At 40.6% G+C, this 16,590-nt stretch overlaps 1 protein-coding gene across 12 annotated transcripts in view; it reads right to left on the bottom strand.

The window, feature by feature from the left end:
- The window catches only part of macf1a (microtubule actin crosslinking factor 1a), a 240,862-nt gene that overhangs the window by 220,078 nt on the left and 4,194 nt on the right, over positions 1 to 16,590 (bottom strand). For 9 of the 12 annotated variants that reach the window (XM_031295606.2, XM_031295615.2, XM_035991438.1 and 6 more), the window contains exon 2: positions 10,777 to 11,011. In XM_031295606.2, coding sequence (XP_031151466.1) covers positions 10,777 to 10,999 — 223 coding nt within the window. In that variant the 5' untranslated portion in view covers positions 11,000 to 11,011. Of the gene's footprint in view, positions 1 to 41; positions 924 to 10,776; positions 11,012 to 16,590 lie in introns of those variants that run through there. The other 3 variants (XM_031295610.2, XM_035991431.1, XM_031295609.2) reach the window with 2 other exon arrangements.

Genomic DNA, 16,590 nt, shown 5'->3' with positions numbered 1-16,590 from the left:
TGATTATGTACACTATACAGTATGCTACTTCTCCCCTTTACCTTTATATCTCTCCAGCACATCCTCGTACGCCTGGGCGAATTCCTTCTCCTGCGAATGGTTTGTCGGCAGCAGACCCGGTATGAACCCGGCCATGGTGGCTCTCAAGCCGGCTTGGGAGTAGAGAGAGGTCGGCCTGCAGACTACCGCAGTGACCAGGTCCGCTGCTGCGCGTCAAGCCCCCAGCTCTGGCTCCTTCCTCTCCCCGGCGTCCAATTCAACACCACCTTGTATGAAACTAGTTAATTTGATGCATTGACGCACACTAAAAGCCCAGTAACTCACTTTCTAGCAGGGTTAGATAATCCTTAAGGATACTAAGAGAATAAAAAGGTCAACAAAAGCCTGAACTGAGCGCGTTTTTTATGAAAATGTAGGACATTTAAGATGCGAGTATCTACTTGAATTAAGGTTACATAAATCCATGCTATCTATCCATTACCGCGGTGTGTGTACGTATGTGTGCGGGAATACACAGCCGCATTACTCGGTGTGTCTCTCCGACCAGTCCCTCCTTGAATATCGACTTCCACCCGGCGACTGCTGCTTTTTGTGCCTCCTGTATGTGTATGAGGGTGGGAATAGATCCTACACACCCAGATGAGTGTCCGTAGAGGGGGGGGGGCAGTGTGTGTTTCCGTCCTCAAATCGGCGGAGCTCCAGGCGAAACAGTATCCGGACTCCTCGGGCTTCCTATCCAAGGCTGTGTCGGCGTCCTGTGGATCCGAGGCGAGCCGCCCGAGCTCCCAGCATGCTTCCCAGCCGTAATGGCTGCTTCTATCAGGGGCTTTGCGGTCTCTGCCTCCGTGTGAATGTGTATGTGTATGTGTTCGTTTCTCTCTCGCTCTCTCTCTCTTCTGCTCAGGTTTCTCCGCTCTTCCTGCAGTGGCTGTCTTCCATCCCTCTCTACCGGCCACGCCAGGAACCTCCGCCACAGGAATTTCAGAGCCGGTGGGGTAGGGTAGAACCACTAGCTAGCTTATGGCTGCCGGTGGATAAAATGGAGCTGGAGCGCCCCCAGATGGTGGGCACCGCTCGGTGACAGACACCACTAAACCCTTGGGCAAAGGCACAAGAAAAATACAAGTAGGGGCCAATTCTACTGTGTCAGATATTAAACAAATTTACTACACCCATAATGTGTTGTTAGGCTACTTAGGCTACATTCTCATGGACTAACCAATTGTTATAGCCTGAGAGGAAAACTTTAAATTAGCGTGTGTGAGCTATTTGTCAAAGAAGCAGGTGTAGAGAGAGTTGATGAACGATGGGGAATACAATATGGCGGATCTAACGGCGATAAACAAATTTTAAATTGGTGGCCGTGATAATATTACTGACCTTGTTCATTACATCACTACAGGTGATACATTACATATCCCTAATAAATTAGGGAAGAAACATAAGTGTAGTAGGCATTTACTTGGCATACTGTTGGGTCCACTTGTCCCCTCAAAGGTAGGGACCTTGTATCCTATGATGAAGTAGCCTATTGATGATAGGTAGGCCTATAGGTAGGTTTTGGAATTAACTTTGTAATGCAGAATTATCAGAAACAATGGTAAATCACAGCAGAGACATAAACACTCAGTGTCCAATCACATTACAAATATGTTCATAATGAAAGCAAAACAGGCCAGCGGACACACACACACACACACACACACAAGAGAGAGGTTGTTGTGACCCTGGTCTCAAGGTCCCAGTAAACCTTTCATTCCCAGTAGACTGCACACTGTCAAACAGCTGGAGATAAACATACTCATATAGAAACATCCATCATAAGATTACAGTCAAAGCTGATTATTTTTTTTAAACATCTTTTATCAGTTAACTTGTATAATAAAAAACAAAGTACATAGCACAAGGTTCCCTAGAAGGACAACCTGTTACTGTAATGTGTGAAACTTTTATATCCCCACCTAGTGGTGGGCAAAAGAAATTACAGTAACTCTGAGTGACTGTAAAAACTTACTTTTGTTTATGTTCGCCCATTTGTTTGTTGTCTTTTCAATTTTTAATCACCTCATGATGTGTGTAATGTTAAATTAAATAATAATAAAACTAGTAAAACATGTGTGTGTGTGCGTATTAAAGTGTGGCTGTTAAAAATAAAGAACGCTGACAGTATACTGAATCACCTCTTTCTCTTGTCTGCCTCGATCTGTCTCTCACGCTGCTTTCTTTCTGCAGTATGCCTCCTCCTGTTTGTGTATACACTTGTATATGTATAAGTGTGTGTTGTTGTGTGTCCGTACTGTCATGCAGAGTCCAGCTGCACAATGAATGTGCTCTGAGAGCCAAAAGGACATACAGTCCTCAACACATCAGCATGACCAACGCCTCAGCAGCAGTGGAGCACCACTACGCCTTCTAACAAGAAACTCCCCGAACTTTAACCACAAATATTTTACATCCCATTTCTGACTCTTTCTGTTACTGTCCTCAGTGTTGTTGGGAGCACTGCACATCTCCTGTACAAAAAAGCCGAAACATCAAACATTATGATCTGATTGTCCACGCCTGCATTTTGGTTTGACTTGCAGCCTGATAAAGCAGCTCAGTGCCCTAAATACCCAGGAATGAGCAGGAGATTGAATGAAATTATTGTAAAATGTGTGTGACTTGGATTAGTGTGTTATATGGCCGCATACTGTACATTTTGGATTAGATTCTTAGTAAAGTCTGACCTTTGACCTACAGTCTTAACTCAATTAACGCAATTCTAGCTTAAAATGTGGATACAAACATTTAAAACAGCCTCAGAATAATGCATGTGTAAAATCCATGGTTGAGCCTAGAATGCAGATAATCAACGTGACGTCTGCAAATCCAATAACTCAACATGTAAACAGAGTTAGTGGTGTTTTCAGCATGCTCATTAAAGCTCTAAAGAATACAGTGATAGAAAAAAAGATGAAAACATAGTCTTGTGATGAAAGCTTAATTGTAGCTGTACCCTTTTCCCACTTTATCTTCTTGTCGTTTTTATTTTTAAGCTTCCCTCAAGGTCTCTTTCTCTCTGTCTCTCCCCCAGTGTTTTTTCTTTCAGTGCTTTTCTTTCATTGTTTTACATTCTGGCGTTTCAGTAGAAATTCCTCACGCTTTCGCCACAAACATCAAATACCTTTCTTATATTTCTTTTTACCAATCTTATCTTTCTTCTTCCTTTTTCACTCCTCTTCACTCCCTTTAGTTTTCTGTGTCTGGTTTGATCTCTTTCAACCTCAGCTGCAGTTTTCCTCCATGGCAGCGTTTCACTTTGTTTTTCTTTCTCCTTTGCTCCCTCAACCCATTTCTCTTTTTCAATCTTTATCTCTCTTAAGTTTTCAGTGACTTTGTTTTCAATCGTTATCCCTCTTCATCATTCTCTTTCTGTTTAATGACCTCCCTCACCCATCGCCCTCAGTTAAAAGTCATCATTTCTTTTCCACTCCTCTTTGAGCCCTGCCTTTTTTTTTCCTCCACTCCCTCCATCTCCCCAATACTTCCCCCCTCTCTTTCTCCAACTCCTCTCTTAATTACCTTTTACTCAATGACTCACTCCTCCCTTTCTCTTTTCTTTTTACAAACTCCCTCCTCTTTTCTCCCCCTGTGAATTTAAATGCTGACACTTTCTCTCTCTCTTTCACTATTTGATTTGCCCTCCTTTTATATTCAGTGTCAGTCTCTCTCACCCCGCCGCCATTGCTTCTCCTCGCCTTTTATAACCATGGAAACAGAGGAGACCACGTCGCTATGGCAACGGGGGAACAGCCTGCGCCTTTCGGCTGATGAGGCTTCCTTTCCGCTGCCTGCAGACAAAGAAATGTGGAAGCAACAGCAGCAGGCGGGACGGTGGACGCCTAAGTGACATGCAGGCACAGACGCCTGGGGTCCTGATGTTCACGTGCATAAATCATCACGCTTGCAGTCTCACACACAGAGACAGACATGGTGCCTCAAACACACTTTGTTCTCAAGTTATCTTTCTTGTTTTGCTGTGAAAATGATTATTAAAATATCCATTTAGCCTTTTTAATGAATGTAATATCACAATTTTCTGCCTGAATCTTTCAGCTTTACCACTCCTTTTACTGTAAGCTAAAACTAAACCAACGCAAATCTATACACAGAAACATACAATAATACAAGTCTAAAACACTTTACAGATGTCTTAATGTGCTTTATGTTCAACATTGTTGCTTACAGATCATCTATATGGAACAAAATTAGTCCCAATACTGCATGCAACATGCAACATGCACTGTGGATCGGATGCTGTGAAAAGAGTCTCAATCCAACTTCAATCAACTTTCAACAGCAAATGTTATAAGATTATTAAACTTGAAGTTAGAACTCTATATGCAGAATAATTATTAGATAATGTATATATCTTCAAGCTGGTTTAAACTAGTGTATGTTTTGCATTGTTACCTTTCCTCATACATATTTGTGAAACATGTTTTTATTCGTCGATCACGAAACACACATTTGTCACCAGTACTGACACTAATTTCTCTCCATACATCTAGAGCTCACTCTTTCTTAGCAAATCCCTAAACTCTCATTCACATAAACAGAAAACCCAGCAGCTGTTGGGAGGTTTCATTGACATTCATGCTCAACAGGCAGGCAGAGTCCAGTCAGGACAGCAGCGTCTCTCTTTATCCTCTCCAGTGTGAATTCAAAACTCATCTGTTCCCAAAGCCCCTCGTGTTTGCACTCTCTCCTTCCATTTCTTCTTTAGGCCTATTCTGTCATGTAGGAAAGCAAGCAAGCTTTCCCCTCTTCTCACATTAATTTCATTACTTTCTCTAATAAAATTCACGTTCCAGGCAGAAGAAAAATACCTGTTACAGATATTTGATGTCTTTTTTCTGATGTTACACTTATTTTAGTATTGTAACTGGACTGTAAACAATGCAACTTATTGGTACAAACAGCCTAATGTATTCGTTTTCAACATTCCAGCCTCAGCCTGAATGGAAATTGAGGTCAATGTAAACACATAGTTCATATTATGTAAAATGTAAAATCATCACAATAGGCTTCACGCCTGAGTGAGCACTGGACACGCCTAGGAAAAACTGAATGTTACCAGTTGAATTACTCTGCAAGCTTACAGAGCACATTTAGAAGCATCAGTGAGACTCCTGCTTTGTTTTAATGGTTTGATGCCCAAACAGATAAAGAGGATCCATTAATGAGTGAATTGACAAGAGACAACTTCTTCTAGACAACAGCTCAAACATATCACTCTTGAAAAGAAGAGATCTACATTTTGGTTATTTTTGCCAAGAGTTAGAATGGGATTCTCTCATGTCTTTCTGCTATGTATGAAGCTGGACTCAGCAGCTGGTTAGCTTAGCTTAGCATTACGACTGGAAGCAGGGGGGAAACAGCTAGCCTGGCTCTGTCCAAAAGTAGCTTGAGATTCAGTGTTCTGGGCCAAGAAATATTCTGGCAAAAAAAAAAAAAATGGCTTCAGATCTAGTTCCTATTTTAATTATTTTTGGCTTAAAGGCATAGTGGAGAGGAGTTGGAGGAGTGGAGAAGACCTGCTTCGTATTGAGACGTAGACTCAATAGTATTGGCTCTATGAATCAGCAGCTTTTAGAAAGTAAATTTCACACTGCCGAATATTGGCAATGTTAGAAAGGCGTCGTCTGTGTTTAAACCCCTGGGTGGTTTGTGATGGCGCCATCGTCAGCTCGGCCACTACCTGCTGCCGCCACAACCGAATCATCTCCACACAAACAAGTCTGACTCACTGACTCAGCCCAAAGGTGCTGCCAGGAAACCTCCCTGTCTTAACTGTCTCTTTTAATAATTGCAGATAATCATGTTTAAATGTTTTCTCTTCACTCTATCAGAACTGTCCTTTATTTACCTCACACACAAACTCTTGGCGTCCAAACTGCAGAACAGCTGTGAATTTCCACTACATGTCACATGTTTATCCAAAACAGACAAAGCCAAAAAAGAGGACTGGAAAAGTTTAGCCATCACAAAGTGTTCCTTCTCACATCTGCCAGCAGCTACGACAGAAAATTAGACACACATTCATATCCTACGCTGGTTGTAAACAAAAGATGAAACTGTACATTTTCTTTTAGCATTTCTGGGTTAAGAATATGTTTCTTCCTTCATCTTGTCTGCTTAGAAAGCCCAGTGCAATGAAAAAGATGACCACAGGACATAAAAGTGACGCCACCCGTCTTTAACCAGTGTGATAACTGATTCCACATCCCTGCTCAGATCTGGTTGTAATTAGTCTTTCACATGTAAACAGCAAAGAGCCATCACTTGTTGGTGCTGGAAAAAGAATTTGATGGCATTTAGTCTGCAGCTTTTATCAACATTTCTCACTATTTCATATTGCTTGTGGTCATTTGTTAGCAATTGAAAGATTCCTTTCAGCTGCCCTGGCTGAGGAAAAGTAATGTTTTACAATATTTTTACAGTAGGCCTATTTATTGGACGTTTTACATGTGACCTCAGGAGGCCGAGCTATATTTAAGAAATAATATAGAAAGTTGTACCAGTGAGTGACCCTGATTATATTATACCTTTGGTAATTTCATTAGGTTGCTTTTCAACTTGAATTGTTTTTACTTTGCTTTCCTTTGTTTCTCCAAGTTTTCACATTACATTATGTAGAACTTTCACTGTTATTTTTTTTTTAACCACAAGCTGCTTTTTATCTATTATTATCCCACTCTGTGCATACACTGTGCATGTGTAAATGTGTGTGCATGTGACACAGTCCCAGAAATACACACACATACTTTAACATGTATATGCACTCTCCTCCGCAAATTCCCCTCTCTCATTTTTGAACACTTAAAAATCAATTCAGTTCTGCAGACAGATACACCCACTGTCTTTTTTTCTTTAACATGCAACGTCTAAAGAGAATAGTAACCCTCTCATGGAAAAACACCAGAAGGCCAAGTGTAAGCAGGTGGTTGTCTGAGCTATCTACAACTCTCCCCTTGGAGAAAATTACATATACAATAAAACCTCAACAACATAATTTTCACCAGATCTGGGACCCCTTCATATGTAGTAAGAACAGATTTGTCACATGTGATGGAAGAGCCTGGTGACATGTAAACAGTGGCACTTTGCAGTACCTAAGATTACAAAAATATGTTTGTTTTATTCTTTTTTTCTATATAATGGACCAGAATGAACTAATTCATTGACCTGATTCCCAACCAAGATTTGGAATCACTTGAGAGGGTGGGGGTGGGGGGGTAGACATTTTTGTTCAAGACATGTAATTACATTTCTTTGTATTTCTCTGTTATGTTGTGAAAACAATAAAAAGAATGTTGGTTAAAAAAAAAAACATGCAACGTGTAATTTTGCCAATTTCGCTTTCACTCGACATGAAACATCTCGCTTGCTTGGAGAAACATACTCGTCATATCCCCACAGAAACATTAAAATACAAAGACTTACACCGCTTCTTCACACTAACACTCTGCTGTGAAAATTGTTAAATTAAATTAAAAAATAAAGTCCAGTAGCTGCAGCTGTTGCACCACCATCATGGCTCACAGAAAACTCAAAATCTTTCCTCCAAACATTTACAGACAGATTTAGAAAAGACGAGACTCAGCTGAAAGCTCGTCTTAAACCAAGTAGCTGATTGTTAAGCCAGCTATCTCAAAAAAACAACAACACACAGGCTTCTCTTGTGAACAGATAGAGGAGCTTAGAAACTCTGAAACATTAACGCTGTAGGTCTGGAATCGAAAGAACTTCCAGTGCAGGAAATACATCTTTTTTTTCCACATACGTGCACTATAAGAGCAATAACATGCACATGCAAACCCCTTCACCCTGTCCTGACCTACATGCTGTTTCCATGTCTATAAAGTAAGCTTTTACTGTCTCGTCATTGCCTCCCTACTCCAACACCCCAACCCCCATCACCTCTAATGCAACTGGCATTTACAATGTTAGTGGCATCAGAGCAGCGCTGTCACTTTATAACAGTTTATTTCTCACATAAAAAAGGCTAAAAGATCACTTACAACACTCTAAAGACAGGAAGAGTTAGAGATGCATTATATGGAATTCTTTGCCAATAACTGATAATTTCCATGGCAGCTTCAGCTGATACCGATAATTTTGCATCTAGGGTTAGTCCAGAAGTCTGTCCAGATATGACATAATATATTTGAATGATTATTTCCCTGTATTGATAAATTCAAATAACAACTTAAGGAGTGCTGCTGGTTGGCTGTAACACTGGTGACATAGGTGTTTGACTGCACCTTGGCCCATGAAATAAGAACATTTTTAATTTTTTAATAAAAAAATGTGAGGAAAAAGATTTATTTAAAAATAAAATAATAAAAACTGAAAAACAAATAATTATAATCATTTTTATTACGTCTAAAACTCTATATCTTATTGTCTCTAATTAGATCCGATTCTTGCACTTTTTGGGGTTGTACCCACATGGACAAATGCACTTATTGTAAGTCGCTTTGGATAAAAGCTTTAGCTAAATAAATGTAATGCAATATTTGAGTTTATTCTACTGTTGCATCGACTTCAAGCAGCGCTTCGACAGAGAGTCACAGCTACATGCTGAGGGGGGCTGCAGACCAGGACACCCATCCACTAACATCCATTTATAAGATAAGATAGATTTGATTGTCCTGAAGGAAATTTGTCTTGTGTAAACAAACAATATCTGCTGTTTAAAGAATTCAACACAGCATAATGCATACATACATACACACAAACATAAAGTGTAAATAATCTGCATGGACATGCTCATGTTGAATGCAGAGACTGCTACTAGCCAACAAAATTGCTCACTGCCCGTTGTACACACATAATAGTCATAATATGTGCAGTAAGGGTATGCCGCCTTATCAACATAAAATCCTGGTAAAAGAAAAGTAAAAATGTACATGTGTGTGTTTAAGATAAAAGCAGCATTTCAGGGGTTAGGCTGGCTTTCATGGACAGGGGGACAAATTAGTTCTTATAGTGGTTGAGTCTGCACCGGGGGACTCTGGAGCGCCTGCCTGAAGGGAGAAGCTGGTACTCATTGTGGAGGACATGGGTGGGGTCTGAAATTATCTTCTAGGCCTGCCTGAGGTTGGTATTGTCAAATACAGTGTGGAGTGTGTACAGTATGTGAAAAAAGCCTCAAACAAATAAATAATCAGCATGATTATGAGATAATGTGAGTGGAAAAAATACCACAGATGATAAGAGGCGCCCAGTTTTACATAATTTGCCTCACCAAAGCTGGAAGTCTTCCCTCCACTAAAAGTAAGAAAGCTATTAGGCTGCTACCAGTGTCTTATTACGCGAGCAGGGGAACCCTGGCTTCTCCAGAGAACTGAGTAACCTACATTTCTCCTCCATCTTCTGTTACAGCGAGTAAAAGAGGGGGAAAAAGAAACAGAGAGAGGGAGGACATCCCAGTCGTCCACGTAAGGGAGGTGTTACTGTAGCTGATAAAACATCTCTAACCTTCAGCTTTGACATCTGAGAGGATGGATGCAGTTAATTAAACCAGCTCAGGGTTAAACACTCCTCTCTTTTACATGACAGCTATAGCACAACAACCAAACATGAACATGTAGGTGACATTTACTAGATCTCGTGTTTCAGCCCTGAAGGAGAAGAAACACAAGCTCCTCACCGTGTTTTGATGACAACCTTCAGTTGTAAGTATCTTAATAACAGCGGCGAACACATTTGAGTGTTACAAGATAACACTTTTAATAACATGCAGTAGAGATTTTTATCCAAAGTATAAATATACGAGACCACAACTAGATTTTCCTTGCATTTCGGTGACATTTACTGTCCAAGGATTTTGCAGGAAACCGGGCTTTTTCCAAGTATGTGGGCTTTTAATCAAAGCCAGAAGGAAGCCCCCATAATGAAACATGAGAAGCCAAGAAAATGTCAGCAAGCAAATGTGAATGAAGTGGACACATCCTGTAGCTATTGCTCAATACCCAGTAAAATTCTCTGTTAGCTCGCCACAAGCACAGGTGCCATCTGATCTTTATGGTTTGTATGTGCGCTGCTGGACAAAAAAGTGATTCAGTGGATTAAAATTCTTTCTTTGATCTTCTTCTCTGATTTCACAGATAAGTGAAGGTTCATTAACACTTTTACTGTCAGTTTGAAGTCACTGAACACAAACCCTTCATCTGTTTTTACGAGCGAAGTTTACCAGACACCACATTTCTTGGAGGTTTCACTTTAGCATAAATTTAAATTTGCTGATGCGTTGCATAGTCTCTGTTTCCCACTGCTCACTCTTACAGCCACATCCTGCTCCAGTTTTTATTTTTATTTAACCTTTATTTATCCAGGTAAGCCAATTGAGAACAAATTCTCATTTGCAACGACAACCTGTCACATTCACGCAGTTACACATTCATACCTGGTACAACCACAGTCTGTCAGGTTTTTTGGGGTTAATGCCTTGCTCAAGGGCACCTCAGTGGTGGTAATGGGACAAGCTACGTTCTTTCACTTCCCCCCCAAATTTATCCTGTCGGTCTGGGTATTGAACCTACGACCACTCACAAGCTTCTCTAACCTTTAGGCCACCAATGCCCATTCACACTCTTACACACATCCTCCAATGGAAGCTTCCCCACAACAATCACAGTCTTCTACCTTTTGCCGCTCAACAGATGCAGGGTGAGTGCCTTGCTCAAAGGCCCATCGACAGTATCTCTGTGAGATGGTTTCCCTTACCTGCAACACGAACCACCGCCCTCTCCGCCGGGTCCAGCACCGAGTCCTGGCTCTTCCTCTTCCTCCTCTCATGTTTGGACAGATTCCACGGCAACGTGTCTCCGGGCGGACCCACGGGTCCTGATGGGCACGGGGACAACGACCCCCCTGAACGCTCGCTACGGAAGGACGGCTCGCTGACGCAGGAGCGTTCGCTTAGAGTATCATCGTCTGACGACTCCATCTTACTTTAGGGCTGCAGGGAGGAGAGGGACGAGGATAGGGATAGGGATAGGAGGAGGGATGGAAGGAGAGAGGGATGTAGAGCAAGGGGGGAGGGGAAAGAAAGAAGGTCAAAAGAAGGGAGGAGGAAAGAGGGAGGGAAGAATAATTGTGGGAAAAGAGAGAAGAAGGCGCTTTAGTCAAAAGTGGAGATACTGTATAATTCATTGCTGGTGTACAGTGTGATCACGCGGGGGTTATGAATGATGCAAAGTTTCAACATAACAGCACAACAGTAATAATGGGCAGAAACAACTGGGTTAAGATAGTCATCACGTCTAGACGACTTTTAAGGAGTTTTTGAGGCTGCAGGCCTACAGTGGCGCTCTACTGCTGTAGAGCTCTGAGGAAAAGATGGAAGAAAGCACATGACTACTGTCATGTGCTTTCTTCCATCTGATGATACAGATTACCGAAGCCTGCTCACAGGACCAAAGGTGGATGGAGAATCGTAGCCTGACCATATTATATAGGATTGATAATCCTGCCGTCCATATCTTCCCATCACTACAGTCAATCAATCAAGATCCAAAGAAAAACTACGCGCATTCTGCTGGGATAAGAGTTTTATTCCCAATATTTCTATTATTTTTAGTAGGGCTGTCTTCGACTAAAGAAATTCTGAGTCGCCACTCATATGATTTTGCCAACTAATCGATTAGTTGATTTAATCGACAGATTAAAACTTAGAAAAACTGACTTTAAAAAGAAATGTTCTCTACAAAGAATCATGCAAAAGCACCACTTTAAATCTTGTGTTTGTGGAAACTGGTCATTCAAAATGAAAACGCATTAAAAAAAAATGACTAAAGAAATCTTAGTCGACTAAGACCAAAACAATCAATTAGTCAATTAATCGACTAAGAGGGGGCAGCCCTACTTTTTAGCCATGCTATTGGGGCGATGTGGGTTGGTCTGTCCATGATTTTGGTCTAGACAGAAATATCTCAAACAAGATTATATTTATTGCCATGACATTTTGTACAGCCATTCATGGTCCCCAGATGATGAGGTGTAATGATTTTGGTGATCCTCTGACTTTCCCTCTTCTCAAGGCAACATTTCTAATTAGGAAAAGTCTTGCTAACATGTTAAATTAAGTTGGTGAACTTGTAAACATTATACCGTCTTAACATTAGCATGGTAGCATGCTGACATTAGAATTGAGCTCAAAGCATTGCTGTGTTTAAGTAAAGCCTTGCAGAGTTATAACATGACTATAGACTTAAGCTTGTTGGTATAGATATAACACAAGGTATGTAAATACATACATGTATGTTTTTACATAAAGTACAAACAAATATGTTTATTAAATATATATGTTTTGTTTAATTCTACAATATTACTTAGTAAAAAGTTGTTGATTCGCCTTTATATAGAATTGTTTTCCAGAACTATAGCACAAAATAACACTCGACTGACAAATCTTATTCCTTTTAGGTGTAAAGTCACTCATCCAATAAATGTGATCCTTACTCTGAATATGACTGCTGCCATAAAAGCCACATTTGCCAAACTACAAAATGTTATACATGGTATAAATTATATACATATAATAGTCAAATAATCATGCAAACACACACAATATGGCTTTTAAGTAAAAGTTAGTTCAGCTCAATAGAGATCACTTAGGTCTGGACACATTACATTACATCTTGCTTGGAGCTGATTTATTGATGATGGATGATGCCGGCTGTGATGGAAGAAAGACAGCTCTGTGCTTGGACGGAGGGATGGAGAAGGCAAGGAATTTCTTAACAGCGACAATTCAACAGACTTGGCAGAGTCAAAAAGCAAAGACAGAGAGAAGAGAGAGAGAGAGAGAGAGAGAGAGAGAGAGAGAGAGAGAGAGAGAGAGAGAGAGAGATGAGATTTCAAAGCTCATCTAGTGTTTCTATTTTTAAAGAGAAGTCAATAAGACAGGAGATAGCTTTTTTCCTCTTACACTCTTTGTCCTTTCTCTCTCTTCTCCTTCTGTCTCTTTCTCAGCTTTTCTCTATCTGTTGATCATCCATCTCTACACTCTGACAGTTTTATTAGCATTGAGGTTAAATTCAACACCTAGTTATTATAATGAAGACGAATGAGTGATAGTAAATACTTAATGTAGCACACACAAGTGTGTGTGTTTGTGTGTGAGTATGTATGTATGTATGCATGGGTGGATGTGTGTGTGTGTGTGTGTGTGTGTGTGTGTGTGTGTGTGTGTGTGTGTGTGTGTGTGTGTGTGTGTGTGTGTGTGTGTGTGTGTGTGTGTGTGTGGACTCTGGGGACCTGACGCTCTGATCGGTCCATCACAGCATAAAATCAATACCTGTCCTGAGAGAATGAATTGCCCGTTATTGGCTCTTATATTGCAGCTCCACAGGGACTTAGTTAACGTCTGCTGTTTGCTGCTTGTTTCATGAGTTTGAGTCCAGCTCACAGACTTTGTAAAAATCAGCGGTTTACTACAATTTATTTTGATCTTCACTGTGTATTTAGCAATATGCTAATTTCTTAAAAAATAAATCATTCTAAGACTTACAGTGCAAAACATCTATCTTTTTTATCTGACATTCAGCTGTACATACCAGCAGTGATTTGGAATGTTTCACTGCAAATCAAATATATTATTCTATAAACCATGCCTGAAACTGATAAAGTGAATATCTAGTCTGCCATAATTTTTTGTCAAAGTTACATAATCATTTCAAAATGAAGTAATGAAGATGATTTCTTTTTTAGAAATGCAAAGAAAGTCATATGTGTTGTATTACACAACTCAAACCCTTCTCAAGAATCACCTAATTTGTTTTTAAATCAAATGAATGGAGCCAAAACCATCAGCTTTTAGAAGGAAATAAGGATACAATCAAAAATCTGAAACTCCTGACTCCTCATCTGAAAAAATGTCCAGAAGTAATGTATATACAATTTGAAACTAAAGGGCAAAAACATGACTTTAAAAACAACATAACAAATCCAACATTCAACTGAGACGACAATTTCAAATGCAGTTTAACGTTTCTCAGAAGGTTTCTAGAAGGTTACTAAAACAGGCTTTTTTCACAGCAGCATCCTCAGTAAGACAAGCATGCCTGCATACCAGGACCCTGAAACTGAAGCAGCAACATGGAATTCAGCCATCATTCATTTTTATCTTTTATACCCCTGCTTTTCCTAGCCTGGCTCCGCCCTCCTACGTACTTCTGCTCAATTTTTATTTTCCTTCAGTACTCCATCTGGATTTGCGGTAAATTCTTGGGTTTTCTCCGACCAAATATTTGGCGGTCCAATCAGCGAACAGAGGGAGTGGCTGAGAACGATGACGTTGAGGTTCGGTACCCTTCGGTGAGTTCCATAATGGCGGCGGAGAAAGATGCGAGCGAAGCCATTTGGTCCGTTGTGGCAACGCTGCAGAATATCCAGAAGTTAAAGCCCGAGCAAGAACAATCTTTGCTGAGTTTTGTTGGTGGCCATGATGTTGTGGCCCTCCTCCCCACGGGGTTCGGAAACAGCTTGATTTTCCAGCTCGCTCCGTTAGTGATGAAGAAGTTAGCTAAGGCTAACGCTAGTGATGCTATACCGACGTCACAACCAAACGTTAGCGATTAGTTATGGCAGATCCAGAGTGGCTCTGGGCAGATCCAATAGTTTTAAACTTCAACAGAGTACCCGCCTTCAAGGAAGTTAACACTTGTCAAGGAGAGTGGCCAGACTCTCTGTACAAATGAAATGTACCAGAGCCTGGTAGGACCAGGCTATGCTTTTCCTGCTGTGACATGCCAAAATGTCTTTTGTGAAAAAGGTTTGTAAGGCAAAACACCATCTTCTGGTTTTGTTAAAGGTTGTGATGGAGGTTACAAGACAGGCTGACATTCAGGATTACAGCAGGAGACAAATGAGAAGTTGGAGTACAAATTAAAGGACCAGTGTTTAGAATTTAGGAGGATCTATTGGCAGAATTGGAATAAAATATTCTTGAATTATGTTTTCATTAGTGTACAACCACCTGAAACTAAGAATTGTTGTGTTTTCATTAGCTTAGAATGAGCACTTCATATCTAAATAGGGAGCGGGCTCCGCCATGTTGCACCGCCATGTTCCTACAGGAGCCCAGGACGGACAAACCAAACACTGGCTCTAGAGAGGGCCATACACATCTTTACATTACCTGAAGGCCACTGTAGGTTCCACTACATGCTTGGAAAGAGATAGGTGAGGGTAGGGGTATTCAGTTGATTGCAATCTGCGAACCTCACTGCTAGATGCCACTAAATCCTACACACTGCTGCACAGTGCAATTTATTGTGCAACGCCAAAGTAAAACCAACTTTGAGTATTTGAAGAAATCTGGAATAATCTATCTTTTTTTAAATATTTACTGATTTCAGTTTTGTTTTGTTTCCTTCCTTAATGTAAAGTCTTTCAAAAATAAAAGTCTCCCAATCCACCAGTGATCTGGTTTGTTTCACAATTCATCCCCTAACAGTTACTGTGGCTCCTGAGAAACTCAACAAACAACCATCTTAACTACAACAACTGTGAGCACTTTACAGAGTGACAAACTTCTGCTGGCTGCTAAAGAGCAGATCTGTCTTTGTTCATCCCCGAGGCTGCAGCTGACTAAACTGTGGAGCGACCTGAGTGGTGCTCACCGGGTGGGAATGTTTCTGTGTGCGATGTGTCTGACACAACGGCTGGGATTTCCATCTGGGCTAGTGCTGCCAAAAATCCTCCTCCTCCTCCTCCTCCCGCTGCTGGCCCCTGGGCTAGACCGCTGGCAAAACCCCACTTCCTGAATCCCTGTCTCCACGGCAACACTGCTAGGAAGAGGTTAAAACCTTCCCAGAATTCTCTGCGGTTCTCTGGTGTGTGTGTGTGTGTGTGTGTGTGTGTGTGTGTGTGTGTGTGTGTGTAGTCAGTTTCCCTGCTGCCTGCTGACAGTGAGTCAGTGCCACTGCAACAAGCGGTTTTATAAATAGAGCCAGAATGGAGGCTTCAAAGCCGCACCGTGTCATTAGTGCTCTGTGAGGAGAAAGAGAGATCTTTGAAGAAGAAGAAGAAGAAGAAGAAGAAGAAGAAGAAGAAGAAGAAGAAGAAGAAGAAACTACCAGCAGAAACTCTGGAGGAGCACTGTGAGTGACATCACTTCCTGTCTGATGAGAAACTTGCCTTACTCCAAGTACTCCTAGTTTTTGTTGTCTTTTTTGTAATTTCTTGTCAATAAAATCTTAAAACATATAGTAAAAAAGTTCCCTAGTCCCAGAGTTTCAGCCCAGGGAGCTTTGACTAAAGGGCTATGACTTGTATTTAATCTATACTATCTGTAGTGTGTGTATATATATATATATATATATATATATATATATATATATATATATATATATATATATATACTACTATATAAATATTTTTGAAAAATGTCCATTAAAGTTCCCAGAACCCAAAGGGACATCTTTAAATTACTTGTATTGTTTGGCCACAAGTCCTACAGTAAAATAAATCCACTTAAAATGACATAAAATGGAGAAAATCAGCAAATCCTCAGCATTGGAGAAGGTGGAACCA

Source organism: Sander lucioperca, chromosome 14 (assembly GCF_008315115.2).
Source record: "Sander lucioperca isolate FBNREF2018 chromosome 14, SLUC_FBN_1.2, whole genome shotgun sequence".
NCBI lineage: Eukaryota > Metazoa > Chordata > Actinopteri > Perciformes > Percidae > Sander > Sander lucioperca.
Note: the sequence above shows the minus strand (reverse complement) of the source record. Positions and strands in the feature narration are given on the sequence as shown.